The sequence below is a fragment of the Colletotrichum destructivum genome, chromosome 6 (assembly GCF_034447905.1).
Source record: "Colletotrichum destructivum chromosome 6, complete sequence".
NCBI lineage: Eukaryota > Fungi > Ascomycota > Sordariomycetes > Glomerellales > Glomerellaceae > Colletotrichum > Colletotrichum destructivum.
The window spans coordinates 4,082,299-4,098,828 of NC_085901.1; the positions used below are offsets into that span (position 1 = coordinate 4,082,299).

The following is a 16,530-nucleotide window of genomic DNA, read 5'->3' on the forward strand; positions in this document are numbered from 1 at the left end:
GCTAGCCTACCTTAGGTAAGACGAAGTGGGTAGAGACACTTGAAAAGCCTCTTGTTTTAATTCTGGTAGACAAGTGCATCTACTGCCGGGATCGTGGCATCGATCCACTCTGTTCAATTGAAGCTTCCTATTGGTCACCTTCGTTTTTTCTGAGCTCCCCCCCCCCGGTCCAAGCCTCAGTCATCCTCCGTCAGTCCAAGTCGTCCGTCGCATCGCGATACCTGGTCCATTTGCGCCGTCATTCGCAATCGCCTCACGACGCGACACGCCGTCTAGCAGCATCCCTCTTCGCCTTTGGTGCTCGAAGCCACGGCCCCTTCTGTCTTCTTACTACCAACATGCAACGCTAGACATCCCTCCCCAAATATGCGAACCCCAGTCATCATGGCCTCCCGACGGCTCGAGGGATTCCTGCTCTCGAAGCAGCCCCTCGATCGTCGATGGCAGTCGACGGCGCCTCGCAAGACGATTGCACAGTTTCTGGACTGGAAGCCCGACGCCGAAGTCAACGACGTTGTGCTCAACGGCTACGTCAGGTCTGTTAGGAACATGAAGACGGAACGCTTCCTCAACGTGGGCGACGGCTCTTCCCGCACTCCCATTCAGGCGCTGGTCTCGAGGACTCACGACGAAAGGTGGGCCCTAGCTTTACTCCCGGAGCGGAGCTGTCTTTCTGGCCTCTGTCTCGGCAGTTCTGATTATTGATAATATCCCAGCGCAAACTTGCGAGTCGGTGCTGCAGTCCGCCTACGAGGCTCGTGGGTGCCCTCCAAGACGGAAGGTCAGAGCCACGAGTTGAGAGCCCATCATGTCGAGATTTTGGGTCCCTCTGACGCCAAGGCAAGTCTTCTATACTTCTCTTGCTTACTCTCCGTCCATGGTTCCTGATATCGCCCTCGAGACAGACTTTCCCCATCCAAAAAAAGTACCAGACACCCGACTACCTACGCACCATGCCTCATCTTCGACCCCGGATACCGCTGAACGCCGCCATCTTGCGCCTGCGGTCGGAAGCCGTCGCCGTCTTGACTCAGTTCTTCGCCTCGCGAGACTTTGTGCAGACCCATCCGCCGATAATCACTTCCTCGGACTGCGAAGGAGCAGGCGAGGTGTTCAACGTTGCCACGGGCGTGGCCGAGACAGAGGCGCCGACAGCCTTGACCGCTGCCAAGGACAAGGTACCAGAACTGTTCTTTCGTTCCCCAAAGTATCTGACCGTGTCGACACAACTCCATCTTGAGGCGTTGGCACAGTCTCTGGGCGATGTCTGGACATTGTCGCCGACTTTCCGCGCGGAACGAAGCGATACCTCGAGACATATGAGCGAGTTTTATATGTTGGAAGCCGAGATGAGCTTTGTCGACGACATGGACCAAGTCATGGACCTTGTCGAGGACATGCTACGCAGCTTGGCCATGGGCCTTTACAAGACTCGCGCTGCACAGGAACTGCGCCAGCGGCGAGCTCCTGGCAATACTCGCACAGCCGAAGACGATCTCGTGCCTAGAGAGGAAGTGGAGCGTCGATGGTTGGGCTTGATGCAGAGCCCGGCCTCCAAGTGGCCGCGCATCACTTATGCCGAAGCCATCAAGCTACTCCAGGCTGAGGCAGGTCGATTCGAGCTCAAGCCTACGTGGGAGGACGGCCTGCACTCGGAGCATGAAAAGTTCCTTGCCAAAACCCTAGGTGCCACCAACGATCCCGGCGCGTACACCCCCGTCTTTGTCACTCACTACCCGAGAGAGATCAAAGCATTCTACATGCGAAGATCGGCTTCTTCAGCCAGCGGCATCCCCGGGACTCCCGGTGGTGATACGGTCGACTGTTTCGACCTGCTGGTGCCTGACTTGTGTGAAATTGCCGGCGGCTCCATGCGCGAGCATCGCCTGGAAGACCTTTTGGAGACAATGAAAGCTCGTGGCATGGGCTCTCCGGCCGCCGATGGGCGCGGGGGCCACACCGGCAGTGATCTGGACTGGTACGTCGACCTCCGTCGTTGGGGCTCCAATCCACATGGAGGCTTCGGCTTGGGCTTCGACAGACTTCTCAGCTACCTCGTCGGCGTCCCCAACGTCAGGGACGTGGTGGCATTTCCACGCTGGTTCGGCCGGTGTGACTGTTAATTCCATCAGCCGAGAGAGGGCCGCGGACGAAACCACCACCGGCTGTGCCATCCCACGGATATAGTCCCTCGTTAACCTTTGCCTACCTGGGATTCTGGAAGTCGGTCTCGTTGAAACGCTTACGGACTTAATGTTACATGGTGATCGGTGCACTCGTCCTACCCAAGCGGTTGAGCTCGACCCAACAGCTACTTCGTGCATGTGCACACCTTCTGGCTCATCTCCCAGGCGTGTTGGTTGCCTGGGACCCGTCCCTGGAGATCGATGTCTCATCCTCCGGTGGCTTGCAGATGACAGAATTTCGACCCCACGGGAGAATCATGTGACGTCGTACTACGGACGGGAGGAGGCATCCAGCGCCTCGGTCTCATAGGCTTGGAAATGCGAGGAAGACTACCGGCAGTCGACTGGTCGACGATAGCCCGAGTTGGTGAGAGTCCAAGCCGGCGAGGGTCTCTCTCGAAGGGGCAGGACGGTCGTAGACGCTCTGCACATTTAGGTCCGTCGAGGGAGATATGCTCCGGCAAGCAAGATCTGTGACGGCTACGCATCCAGACGGCTCACCCTCTCAACGTCGTCCGCGCTGGGTAATGGGTGTATTACGACTCTGTACTTAACATATGCGTCTGCGTTCGAGGGGCGTGTCACAGTGCACGACTCTGTGTATCAACTTCATGTATCAACACATATGTACAACATACCACCAGATGTCTAGACATCTCTCATTTATTGACTCACGACCCGATGTCGAAGAGAGCGGTGTCGACCCTCATGAGACAGGTGCAGTGTGCGTGTCAATCGTTCAAGTCATCTGGAACCGTTGACGGCGAGGGAGTGTAAGGACTTGAACGATATACAAAGCGGAGAAAGGTGTCTACGACGGCTCATCGATGCCTTGGAGCTCCGGTTTCGGTTTCGGGTTCCCACGGCGATGAGCTGCGGCAAGATCTTTGTGAAGGTCGGAAGATATTGTTTGCTCCTATGAAACGATGCAGTCATCACAACTGTGGACTGCGTGGTTTAGTTTAGCTCAAGCACCGCCAATCGTCCACCAGAGGTAACGATGCCCCCAAAAGCAAGGAGAATACCTGGCGATCTCTGGCTGTCGACATCGCGCTTCGGAGCTTCTCGGCCATCCAGTCTATGCAGTCTCGATGTCTGGTTATTCACCAGGAAAGGCTTTAAGCGTGAATCACAGAGCCCAGGAATTTCCCATCCAAGGCGGTGCGATGCGATGGGAAAGGAATCACGTCATCGTATAGGTAACATGTATCGATGGCTCAGACTTGATGTGACCCCTGATCTCTGCTCTTGTCGAGTCTATTGACTTTACTGACGCTGGGGACCTCGCATGTCATCATGCCCAACGCTCAGATCCGATTACCCCTTTTACTGGGACAGGCTTACTATCACAAGTTTCCAGAAAAGGAAGACGACCGCGTCCAGTATGCTTTGCAGATGTGCACTCCATCAGCCAAGTCGCTTCAGATATATACGTATTGTACTGGCGCGAGTTGAGCAATGCCAGGTCACCTTCAACATGACAACATGGCATCGCCCAAGGAGCCATCTGCCACAACTTTCACGCTGCAATACAACAGTAGGTCTACGTCGCTATTCACAAGATGGCAAGCAACCAAGCGCCCGCCTCACCTAGTCCGCCGCAGTTTGAAAAGCGAGAGAACTCAAAAGGTCGCAGCCGCATCATCGCCGCCCCAACGCAAGAACATTAAGAGCGGCATTCACACAAACTCTGATTGAGTGGCTTCCAGGTGCAGGTGCACAGCCGGATGATGAATCATAAACACAACACAGCACGGCACGGCACGGCACAGCCAGACGATTAGCACCGTGAGAAGGCTTCGCGGTACAACGGTCGGTCGATGAAGGCCCGCGGGTTTGTTCAAACCCTCGGATAACTAGAAGCGCACGCCATGGGGGGGCGGCTCCCCACTGTTTCTTTTCTATTATACGACATTTGTAATGGTGCCAAGGGATGAGCCTCTCTTGAGTCTTAGGGGGGAGAGGAGTCGGGGGACAGATACGACACATATGCACACACACACACATACACGGGGCCGGGTTTTGTTCGTTATTCCCGCGCACTGAGAATTGTGCTTCTGTGAGGGGATTTGGCCGGCCCTGTATCGGCATCGAACGTGGACGACGCCAACCTGCCAAGCATCTTGGGTCATGCTTGGCAAAGGTTTTGGACCAAGGGACAGAGCCAAAGAGCAAGCAGTCGACACGGTGCCAGACTGGAGCAGGGAGGGGAAGGGGGGGGGGGGGGGTGGCGTGAAGAGTGGAAAGTTGGCGAGGAGAGGAGCCCATCCAACGATCAACTAACACGGTGTCGCTGACGAGACAAGGTCAAGAACTCGAGGTCGAGAGTGGGCGTCTTTGCTATGGGTCATCTCCACAGCGGCGAAACCTGAAGAGAAGAGCAAAGTGAAAAAGATGAACAGAAGAAAAAACAAGGGGAGAAAAAGGTCAGATTTTCTCCCACTTGGGAAGTCTGGGTCCACGAGGGATGCCACGCCGCCGACGCCGCCTTGTTCCTGTTCCCAAGCTTCTCGTTTGGCGTCGGGAAACCTAAACATGTTGACAAAAGTCCGACCGCCGAAAGGAGTTGGGGTGACATTGCTATGCGCCCCCGGGGGCCGGGGCCCCGAACAAAGGACGGAGGAGATCAGGAAAAGCTTCGCCTGAAGTGGAGAGGCAGAGGCAGAGGCAGAGTAGAGGCCTTGATTGTATTCCGTAGTTGGGTTGTATCTGTACAAGTAAATACCTCCCGCGTGGCTCCAGGCGTCCCATCTTTTATTCTTGCGGCAACCGTCTGTTTGGGCTGGGATGGTGAGGTGCTTGGGATGCTCAAGTCACACGCTCGGCAATCGAGGACGGCATTCTTCTTCCAACTCTTGCTGACTGGCAGTATCGGGTTTCTGACACATCTGTCCACACAGCGCGAGACCGGTTTGCTCCCCACAACCCGAGGGAATCGGAGCCAGCAGTAATGGTTGGGTGGATGGATCGATAATGCGTGAATATACGTTCAAACGCGTAGGAAGGAGGCGGGCTTCCTTGTACCCTTGAATCCTCGGGGATGCTTGGGATCCAACGCTTGTCCCGATTCTGCCGGCGAAGCGTGCCCACGCCACGAGGGATGCCAGGATGACGCTATCGTCGGTGCTCCGCCGTCAAACGATCTAGTGCGGAACTCTTTGTCTCCCCACCCATGCTTTGGCACTTGAATAGTGCTCGGTACGGATACCAGCTATCAACTAGTAAGGATACAAATAGTGTGTACTTAATGCGCTTCCTCCGAGGGAGGGCCGCGTCAGCGAGCCAAACCGGGGGGGTGAGGGGGCCATTGGAACATTCACCCTCCCTTGCAACAACTGCTGTCAACTGCCTACAACTCCGTAGTCACATCGTCCTTGTTCAAGATAACTCACTCACCCACTTCACTCGACCGACGGGCTTTTTTTTCTTTCTGTTTTTGAGTTCTCCGCCGCGGAAGTAGCATTTGCTTCGGAATTGAGCAGGGGGGTGGAGGGGAGGGAGGGACGAGGGACTACAGGGTAGAGCAGGGTGGCAGGATAGGACGGGCGTGGTGTGGAGCGTGTGGCGAGCGTATCGAACGAATCGAGGGGCCGACAGTGGCGTGGTGCTGACATTGAGCATCGAATTAAGCTTAAGCACACCCTCGGGATCTTTGTGGGAGACGGACGGTCCAAGGGGCAGCCAAGAGGGAAGAAGTATGAGGGGGGGGGGGGGGGGGTTAATCTGCGCACCAACTCGTGGTTTTTCCCCCTCTCTTAAGACCACCATGGCATCAACCGGAAGAGGACCATCGAAAGCCCATGTCTGTCCATCTAATAAACCTCCACATGCTGCTACCCGGGTGGCCTGACAAGCAGACGTTCTCGTTCCCAAATCTGACCATCTGAACGCCCCCCCCCCCGAGTGACACTGGAAGCCTGCCACCAGAAGGAGAACCGGAAACGGGGTTTTATCTGGAACCACGGACGACACGGCGCGCACTGACAGACCAAGCCAACGTCCACTGTGATTCTGCTTCAAGGGCGATGCTTGTGCCAGGCACGCACACCCACACGCACACACAGATAGGGGAGTTAGGAGAAGCACTCCGCGGACGCCGGTCTGGGACGCCGGCGCCGAGTCAAAAATAAAATTGCCAAACTCGGACGACGTCCCGTTGACGAATTGCTCCGAGTTGACGAGCTGTATGTGGAAACTGTAGAAGGGGGGGGTTTCGCATCGGCGAATGGAGCCCTTCTCAGAATGCGAGAGACAGACGAGAGACTCAGGAGTAACTCCAGCGTTGGTTTGAAAAAACGGCCGCACCAGCGCCGGTTTGTCCATGGTGGGAATCCTAATTTTTCTCGCTTCAGAGTCCCCATCTCGGCGTGCGTAAACAGGCACAGCACAAAAAAGGCCAGGGATCGAGTTGGTATTATCTCATCATCTCCCTCCTCCTCCTCCTCTCTCTGTTTCTCACCCCCTCCCCGGCAGCACTGCCACAACGCCAATGCATCAATCCGGTGGCCACCTGCACGGGAATGGATGTGAGAGAGAAAGAGAGAGAGAGTGTGTGTGTGTGTGAGTGTGTGTGTGTACACTAGATCCCATGGAGAGCTCCGTATAGGAACCACCCGACTTTCCGGGATCATTTAGGGGGGGGAAGGGGGGGAAGACCTCAATAACAAGCAAAAGACCCAACGAGTAAAAACAGTCGGTTGTTGGCCGACGTATCCGGGCACCTCGTCCGCCCGTCCTCGACCGGCACCGTTTCTCGTGCCGCTTAAGCGGAACCGAAATCTCCGCCCCCACCTCTTCCCACCCCCTCCAAATGTCGCCAACGCCCGTCTGTCGCGACTTCGTCCCAGGCACCTGCGGCCAGAGGAACTTTGTGTGTTGGTGCTGTTCCTGTTGGAACTTGGAAGGAAGACTTCGTGCCCGCGATCCAGGTTGCCTACGGAACGCCACCGGGCCACAGCCAAATTTCCTGTGGCCAGTAGCCAATGTCGGCCAACGGTGAGCCAATCTCGCCAAGGCTGGGCTCTATGTGAACGGTCATGGACTGGGAACAGGCGAGAATCCCTCCCCCCCACCCCTTCCAGCAGGCATCACTTGCAAGGCATGTCTACATTGATGGCGATACTTTGACCGAGGGAGGGAGGAAAGCAGCCAACCAGGCAGCGAATCTCCCACCTTTCACGTTGGACACTGTGAACCTAGGGGAGGGGGGATAGTGTCGAAGCTCTCGAGAGGACGGAATAGAGTTGTGGACGTACGAGCTTGTTTCTTGCCTGCTCGACGCGTTTGGGTCGCCGCTAATGCACCTTCGCGCAAGGGTCTCGACAAACACCCACATCACATCAATCTCTCGCCGTCCAACCCACCGGCCGTCACGTATCTTTTCAAGGCTCAACGCAGGCGGCCGAGGTTTCAGTAGAGTTAGCTAGGGGGGAGGGGAAAAGGGCAAGCACTTACATTGCCGTTGCTTGGAAAGACGCCCGGGGAGGCGACCATGTGCGGTCTCCGGCACCTCGGCCGCCGCAGAAGACAACAACTCGCACTATCTGATGGCTGAGCGCCTTGGAGATGTCTCCGCTGCTGAAAGGCCAGGTCGTTGTCCGTATCAACCGAACCGCGTGATGGCGTCGGTGAGTGTGCTGTTGTCGGCCCAAGCCTGGTTGTGGGGAGGGGGGTACCGTCGACACACACATATGCACAAATACGCACACCTCGCGCTCACGCGGACCCGGCAGACGGGTTGTGGCTAAAGTGGTCGGGATCTGGCGCCTATGAGGCCGAGCCGGGCCCTGGACTCCATCAGCCGTGACTGTTCGAGCCCGGAATCTGCGTCTCCCAGCGAGAGTGATGCACAGAGAGTTGGCCTACTACGGCATGCTTTCCTGATGGAATCGCAGTATACCTCACGGCGGTCGACGAGCCAATGGCGTCCCTCTGGCCTCCGGACCACCCCTGAGCTTCTCCTTGAAGAAAACAATACCGCCTGTCGGACGGGCTCATCACGGCTAGATGCCTTATCTCGGCTGCGTCGTTGAAAAACGCTGGCGCCGGGTTCCCGTCCGTACGACGCCAAACACGCCCCGGGCCCTGTACTTGATTGTCGAAATCAAACTCCGAACTCTCGGCTGCCCACGTCTTCTCTAGGCGAAGCATCCATCAGTCTCGGCCGTGGAGCAAACAGTCGCCCCCCCCCCCCCCCCCCCCCTCCTCCTCCTCCCTGCTCGTCAGCTGATAAGCCGGCTTTGGGAGAGGCGTCAAGGGAGCGTGAGACGATGTATGAAACTAGGTTCGAAGCCTCACAGTGCCCATGTGACTGGAAGGACCTAGCCTGGCTGCTTCGATTAGCACAAAAATCGATCTCGGTCGGGGTTTCTGGAAGCACACCATTGCCAATGCCTCGCACGCCTCCGCTCCTTCATCTCCCTTTCTCTCAGAGCCTGTACGAGATGAATATAACCCGCATTCCAGGGGACAGCACCCGAAATGCTTGGCTCTAATGCGTGGCGCCGCTGAGGTCAACCCCCTACTAGTGCTCTGAGAATGGATGGGCGCGGACGGAGGCACACATCCAGGACAAAACCTGGCCGGTGAATCGAGTTGGGATTCCGAGTACAGATGAACAGAACAAGAACACTCGTGCTCCGTCGACCGCTGAGTCAGCGGTCAAGAGAAATAACCATGGACAGCCTACGTAAGCTGCCCAACTTTTCTATTCCTGTCCCAAGATGCGAAAGGGGAGAACCCGGAGGAGGGGGCTGGTGGGTGGGTGCCTCGAAAGGGTCGGCGTTTATCCTTAGCCCTTCGTTTCATCCCTTGGCAACCTACTCTGTACCCCGTCCATAACTCTTTCTCTGATTTAGGGTTTGGCTGTCATGGGCCTTTTCTTTTGCTGCGTCCGAGTCATGGCGGGGACGCCGGCTGCTCTGTGCATGACCGCGGATGGGTCGGCGATAGGTCATGACATCAATAACCACTGCACCGCTCGCCATCTGCTACTTGGGGCGTCTTGTCCTGTTGAACGAGGCGGCCGCGGATATATGGAGTTGAGGGGACTCGTTCCCTCAACTCCGTTCCTCTTTGATGTCCTGTCAGCAGGCGGGAGGGTGTGCACCGAGCCGGAGGGTTTACCTCATGCAGTTCAACCAAGTAATTTCTTGCTGATTTTTTCCCCAATAGAGGAGCCTTGAGGCTATACGACAAAGTCTCGGCCTCCCCCCCCCCCCCCCGTCCTCCCTCCCATCTGCGGTGTGTCATGTCGATGTCGAGCTGACGAGCGGACACGGCTTTGCTTTCAACTGGGTTGACCGGGGGTGTGCAGGTCAACAGGTAAAGAAAGGTTGGAAAAAAAAAAAGAGGGTTCATTGGCTTGCAACTTTATGAGGGAAAAAGTTGCAGTCTTACAAGCAAAGCAATTAATCTGCGATGTCCTAGGAAAGTAAATTGGAGTCTAAAAAAAATCAAAATAAGAACAACGAGACAAGGCGGTACAGCCTAGGTAGCAACCACAGCACACACACACACACACAGAGGTCGAACCTACTGTTCAAACCAAGAGGAATCCATTTTCCGGATAACCATCCACGGGGGGCATGTCTCATTTCGGAGGTATTGGAGTTTATTTTTCCCCGTACAGACACGGCGAGAGATGGGATGGCGGGCAGATTCGATCGAGGCACAAGAAAGTAAGCTCATGCGAGACGGCCGCAACGGGGGCACTGGAGCGTCACGGTTGACCGGGTTAACGCTGTGATCCTTACACGTAAACATATTACCATACCTAGGACACAGTCACTGATCTTCTCGGCGCTTGGAGCCCTTGGAGCCCGTGGCCCCAGGGAGAGGTGCTGGAGGAGCAGCCTTGTCTCGCCAAGGTGACGAGCCGTGACTCGAGTCCAACCGTTGAAACCGGGAAATGGGGGTAACGCGGTGATGGACACGGCGACGGCGAAAACCACAAAAAACAAAAGTCCGGCTGGCTCTCTCTGCACTGGCCAGATATGGTAGTCTTGGCGGTGGGAGCAACTCTACACTCTGTGAAATAAAAAAGTTTAAAAATACAAAAAAAGTATCGTGGTGATTAATCATGTTGGTTCGGACTTTGCAAACCCTCTCACCCGCCTCGTGTCCTTCTTTTTCGTGACTGGGCCGTCCGTCCACTTTACTTTTGGACAAAGTTTTCCTGCATCTGAGTCGGCATCATGGGATATCCCGTCGAGCAAAAGAAGAGCCCGCGGATCCCACGGCTCACCCGGGTTGTTCACTGTTACCGTAAACCATCCCACCGTCAAACCCGAAAGCGACCGCAAGAGTCAGCTTGAAAATTCTAATTAGAAAGAAATTGTAATCTTAACAATAAGCTTTTTCTTTAATCCCCCGCAGAGTTATAGCTGGGGGGTAGGGGGGAAGGGGGGAGAAATCCCCCAAAAAGTCACAGACGCACAGTTCACCGGCATCGCCCCCGTCTGATTAAGCATCTTACCTTTGTCGGGACGGACGCAACAGGCAAACTTTTTTGGGTTTTTATTTCCAGTTTTGGATGGACTCAAGTGGTGTTCGATGTACAGAGTATCCGTACAGGTTGTTGTATCCACCGCCAAGGAAATCCTTGGAATGTGTCGAATTACCATCCATGGGCTATGGACCTCCCGGGTCGTCCGTCCATCCTCGTGTCAGTGAGCTGTTGCGAACTGCCACCTCGCCGAAGACTGCTGTAATAAGATGTACGCAGTTGGTAGTCGCCTGTGACTATTCACTCCCGCCACCGGAGAGTAACTTAATCAACGTCAGGCGCCTGGCAGCTTCTTGGGAGGAGTCCTCGGTCGTGTCTCCCGTTCCAGGAATGTTCCTCGGACCCGGCGGCTCTCCCAAGAGTCCGAAAGCAAAGGCATGTCCAAGACAAATCCTCTCTCGGCCAAAAGGGCGTAGGTAGGTGTTTATGTGTGTGTGGGTGCAGATGTGCATATGCTTACCTTTCTGGGCTGAGCAGCAGCAGCAGCAGCAACAACAGCACCCCCCCCCCCCCCCCCCCCCCTCCCTCAAGATACATTCACCCCTCCCTCCTTCTTCCAAGGAGTTCAGCCGGCGAGAGAAACTTTTACAGATCCTGGAGGAGCTGTGAGGTATGCCAAGAGCACCAAGACGACGCTAGGAGCAGTGGCTGACAACGCTTAAATTCATGCTTAAAAGTGCTCAATACGCCGTGGCAGCAGCGAAGCTGCTTGGCTTGTCCAGTAAATTCAGCTCTCGTCTCAGTGGCGCCGAGCCAAGCGGCCAAGCGGCCACGCCGCGAGCGATTCGTTCAAGTCGAAGCCGGTACGGATACAGAGAGCACTATGAGAGAGAGAGAGAGAGTGAAAATCGAGGATTGAGTCACATATACGCACCCCCCGTTTTGTCGCAGACTGCACTCGTCGTCGCCCAGTCTTGGATCGTAACTGGATGCGAGACTGCATTAGCGGCGCGATCTTGAGCGTGTGTGTGTGTGTGTGTGTGCGTCTCACCCCCCTGTTGTTGTTTTTCGTCAATCCCGCTTAACCTATTCTAAAGGACAGATAGCGGGCGTCCTCGGTTGATTCTCGTTGTGCGCACAACGCACAACACACAACTTGGGCAACGGAGGTTTCTGTAGTAATTGTTCAACGGTAACATCTGCGAGTGAGTTCAACGTATACGAACCATCAAATCATAAGCCAGAAGCCTGATGATACGCACCGGCGTTCGGGTACGTGGGGGAGGGTGAGCCCCGTCCTCCTCACCCCCAACCACGAACGACAGAAAATGCACAGCGGCGCCAACTCGGACTCTCCCCCCCTGGCGGCCGCTCCTGAGAAAAAGGTCTCATCACAAGTGACCCCCCCCATGAGGATCACCGCCAAGCTCCGGTTTGTAACTCGTTCGGGCAGGCCAAGACGTGGGTGGCCTGTCTCCATATGATACGGGATCATAGGTGTACATTACCTGTACTCTGCAGAGGGAGGGGGCTTGGGGGGTTGGCCCGTTCAATTTGCAGGTAATGCCGATGACCGACGATCAGCTGGCTGGCTTTTCCCTTGGCCAGGTAACCCCTTCTCTCGCCAAAGTACTGGGATCAGTGCAGTATCTGCACAAGAGAGAGAGAGAGAGACAGAGAGAGTCAAGAAATGGACTCGATAGTGGAGCGTCGCGCGTGCCGTAGGCCGAGGGGAGGCCGGGCGTTAATGTCATACTGTAATAACTGTACTCTGGACAGATACCCAAAATACGGGGAATGATTCGGCTCAGCCAGGCCGGGGTTGGGATCCATGTGAGTTACCTGCCTACCACGTACACACAAAGTACTGTACACACCACAGGTGCACTAGGATCCGCTAACGGGCACTTTCGAGTCAATCAACTGCGGCTGCCAATCGTTGGACGATCAGGCGGCGACGGGCGCGTGGATGGTAATGGAGGGACGCTTGAGGGAGACTCGCGAGCACTAGGACGGAAAGGGGTTTAGCTCTATCAGCCGACATTCCTCTGGCTGAACCTGACTGAACGACTTCTTACTCTGCTGACTCTGCTGACTCTGCTGACTCGGCGCCGCATGCCAGGTTGCCAGGCTCGCTATGTGGGAGCCTACAGGGCTGATGGTTCTGCAAACAAGCCTTTCCTCCCCCTTTGTTGGTGCGTAATGAGACGGTCACCCCCAGAGAGAGAGAGAGAGAAAGAGATGGAGAATCTTGAGAGAGGACCGCCCAAAGTCTGTCTACCAGGACTCGTATGCGATGGGGAAAACCTGGCCTTCGGCCCCAAACATCGCACACTCTCGCTTATTACGTCGTCGAAAAGTCAAGAAACGACAAGGTAGCTTTGCTATTTCCGCCCCCAAGCCTCCCCAAAACTGCTGCTGCTACGGTTGCAAGTTTACAAGGGAGGAGGGGGCCTTTGGCCCCCCAGAGCCCAGGCTGGGCGGACAAGAGTTGTCCTCGTGCCACCGCCTCTGGGCTTCTAGTCCCCAAGGGACCTAGCACTCGAGTTATGCTTCAATGATTTGCTTTAGGGTCCCGAGATTGCGTCGTGCGGTTACGAGTGTCTCCCGGCTGCTCGGCGCGCCGGTGATTGGTTCGTGGTGATTGCATTTTCGACGACGCCAACTCTCTTCGCCGGCCGAGTACCCTTTTACGCTTAGGGGAGGGGGAGGGGGGGGCGCTTATGAGCCGGGAACCCGTTCATCCAATGCAGCTTCGTAGGAGCGAAAACGAAGGAGGACTAGTGGGGGGGGGGGAGAGTAGAGGGCGCCCTGGACCAACCTTAATGGCTCTGCTGGTACCTTGTGCCCGGCACGGATGCAGACTGCGACAAGCCTCCTTGGGGAAGACGATGCACCTTAATCTGTCAACGGTCAGTTTTTTCCCCTGCCGTTGGCGGTGCCGTGTTTGCCGTGTCTGCCGTCATCCGGACGGAGTACGCGGCAACGGTGGTACTTGGAGGAAGTCGTCGTCACCGGACTCGACTGACGGGCTATAGAGAGAGAGAGAGAGAGAGAGAGAGAGAGAGAGAGAGAGTAGATCGGAGCGCGAGATGGGTTCCAAGCCGCCAAGAGGGGCCCTTGGAGAGTGTACATAGACAGCAGTAGGAGAAGAGAGTGGGATTTGTGGTGTGCTTGCATGTGGCATGTCGACACCCATTACATGACAAAAGTGCCGATTCGCCCGACCAGAGAAGCCTCGCACACATCAAACCACATGTGCGCCCTCGCACCGGATTCGTCCGCATCTCATAGGGAGTCAGACAGGCAGACAACAAGATAACGAGAGGGAACAACAAGAGTGAGGAGGTTGGGGTTCGTCGGCACCATGACACATGTGTGCGTCCCCCTTTTCGCATCACTGCCGTAGGTCCAACTGCATCGTCCATCACCACGAGAGTTCTGGGTAGTGCAGTGTTGGTAGCCTGTTCACTACGTTTTTGGACGTGTTCCAAGTTGAGGAATGTTGATTTGGTTGTACGTGCGGCACAACAGAGGGCTCGGTCTCACACGAACACACACACACACATATACCCTGCCCCTCGCATCTGCCCGCTGGCAGCTCCTCGTCGCACACATGTCGAGTTTCTTTCCGCTTTGGGAGGGGCACGGCGTCGGCCGTTTTGGGACTTCCTCGGTGAGATTGTCAAAGAGACTGCCGTGGCCGAGGCAGGGAGTGAGCGCGTACGTGTCACCGACCCCGGGCGGTCGAATGACACGGTGTAACTTTCCCCTTGTGTGCTCGCGGTAGAACGTTTTGCTGCGACATGACATTTCTTGGCTCTCGGCTCCCTGGTGTACAATGTATGTGGTGGTGCGTATCGTCTCGTTTGAGGTGCCGCGTAAAAGAGAAAATCCGTTGGGGGTGACGGGTGCGCGCGCAGAACCACCCTCCCGGGGACCTTCCCTGACGCCGCGAGATTTAAGCTCGAGGACAGCAATCAAAGTGATGGAACTGTAGCTAGCCAGATCTCGAATGGGGATGGGGTCGGGTTCGAGGAGTTGGGGATGCCCTGCCCCCCCCCCCCCCCCCCCCCCCCCTTTCCCCGGAGGCGCCGGCGGCGGAGTCTCCGGAGTTCACGGCATTGCGGGGGAGGACATCGGCGTTCACAGCTCAGGAATTACAGAGAGTATCACGAAATGGCCGGATTGCATAGTGTATGGCCTCTCTCCTTCCTGGTGCACCGAGGACAGACGGCGCTCAGATTGCTTACACGTTACGCGGCTCATACAAACCGTTCGGACGGTAGTCTCCCCGTTGGGGGGGGTGAGGGCTCGAGTGATTGTGTGTCCAAGAGAGTCTCGCGGCCCGCGGGAGACAAGGAAGGCGGCGCGTACAAGAGCTGCCCAGCGAGTGCGCCGAAAAGGTTAAACTCAACCGAACACGTATCACCGTCCACGAAGGTGGAAGCCGTGGAACATGTCAGGATGATTGGAAAGGGCGAGGGGGGTTTCGAGTTCCGGGCTGGCGTCCCACGATCGTTGGGATTACTGCCCCCCCCCCCCCCCCCCCCCCCTTTTTTTTTTCTCCCTTTCCTCCGTCTTGGGCGATGTGCGTTTGTGGTGCTCCCGTCGTGTTGGGTGTTTACGTTGCAGGTGTCAGCCGTGTCGTCTCACTCACATTTTTTTTAATTTTTTTTGCGTTCTGTTTTGTACACTTGGGGACTGCGGGTTGTGGCTTGCGGATCGTATGACAGACGACCTTGGGCCGGTTCTGACGGGTGACTGACGGGATATGGATACACGGCGCTGGACTCGGGGCGGTGTGTGTGTGTGTGTGTGTGTGGGATGGATAGATGGACGGATGGCTGACTGTATGTTTGGCACATGGTACGGATCGGATCCCTCGTGGGGTGGCGTTTTAAGGCTTCACTCATTCAGATCGCGGCACTCTTCACTTGGGCTGGGCGTGTTCTTCCTGGGTGGCGTGTGGCAGATCCGGCCTCACGGTTCGGTCGCGGTGAGCAAGGCTTAACGTGACAGCTGACCGGCTGTGCCATGGACGCGCAACTGCTCACGACGACGTGACTGTTACCGGATTCCGCCCTGACAGAGAGACGTGGGTGAGCTGACGACGATGAGGGAGGCTGAGTGCTGAGGCGAGGTGCCGGGCGCAGATGTGGATGATGAGCCGCCGCCGCTCACAGCATCATTCGATTCTACTACACCAACCCGTTCGTCCTATGTGTTCATGGTTCGAACAACAGCGCACCCGAGCCACAGACTCGCGAGACTCACAGACCCATAATGGTCATGACCGGCCTCTCGTCGTTGTCGTCAGGTGACATGACGGGAAGGGGGATATCTTAAACACTCGCTTTCTGGGACGCGCTAGGCTGTTTGGTTACACGACAGTCCGCTCAAAGGGGGCGAGGTAAGAGGGGGGGTGTATGTGTGTGGTCAAGTTCGGATCGATTCCCAGGCGCCTGGGATTTTATTCGCAAATAAGGTTGGGCAGAGAATACTATACCATACTATATACTGCACTACATTAGAGCTTCGCTGCGCTGATCGACGGCCATTCATGCGAGATCCGAAATCAGATGGAGAAGGATGGGTAGGTCCGGGGGGAGGGGAGGGGAGGGGAGGGAAGTTAGGAAGGTCGTCGTCGTTCACCGTCCGAATCGAGATGGGGAAATTTTGATCAACCTCCCTCCTCTCCCATTCGATGGAAGTATCCATACGACAAAGGACGGGCTTCCCGTCTCGTGCAATCTGTCCTCAGGGATGGCGAGGCCGCATGACCCTTGCGTGGCACTGGGCGGCCGTTAAGAGCCACGGTGTATTTGCTATACCAGTCGGTTCCTTTATTTGCATGAACGGCATGTATTATTTCGGTTGAACGTGCCCGTTCCCCAA

The 16,530-nt window shown here is 56.1% G+C and overlaps 2 protein-coding genes across 2 annotated transcripts; both read left to right on the plus strand.

The window, feature by feature from the left end:
* The first annotated feature begins 210 nt into the window (after nucleotides 1-210).
* On the plus strand, nucleotides 211-3,961 carry CDEST_10451 (Class II Aminoacyl-tRNA synthetase/Biotinyl protein ligase (BPL) and lipoyl protein ligase (LPL)). The gene is made up of 3 exons (XM_062926609.1): nucleotides 211-635; nucleotides 717-840; nucleotides 906-3,961. The coding sequence occupies exons 1-3, from the start codon at nucleotides 367-369 to the stop codon at nucleotides 2,121-2,123; spliced, it is 1,611 nt and encodes a 536-aa protein (XP_062782660.1). The 5' UTR covers nucleotides 211-366; the 3' UTR covers nucleotides 2,124-3,961.
* A 7,061-nt stretch (nucleotides 3,962-11,022) lies between these two features.
* CDEST_10452 (uncharacterized protein) lies at nucleotides 11,023-11,354 on the plus strand (the record flags this gene model as incomplete). Its single annotated transcript, XM_062926610.1, has 2 exons — nucleotides 11,023-11,104; nucleotides 11,224-11,354. 2 exons carry the CDS (start codon nucleotides 11,023-11,025, stop codon nucleotides 11,352-11,354), a joined length of 213 nt encoding a protein of 70 aa, XP_062782661.1.
* Between the last annotated feature and the right edge of the window lie 5,176 nt (nucleotides 11,355-16,530).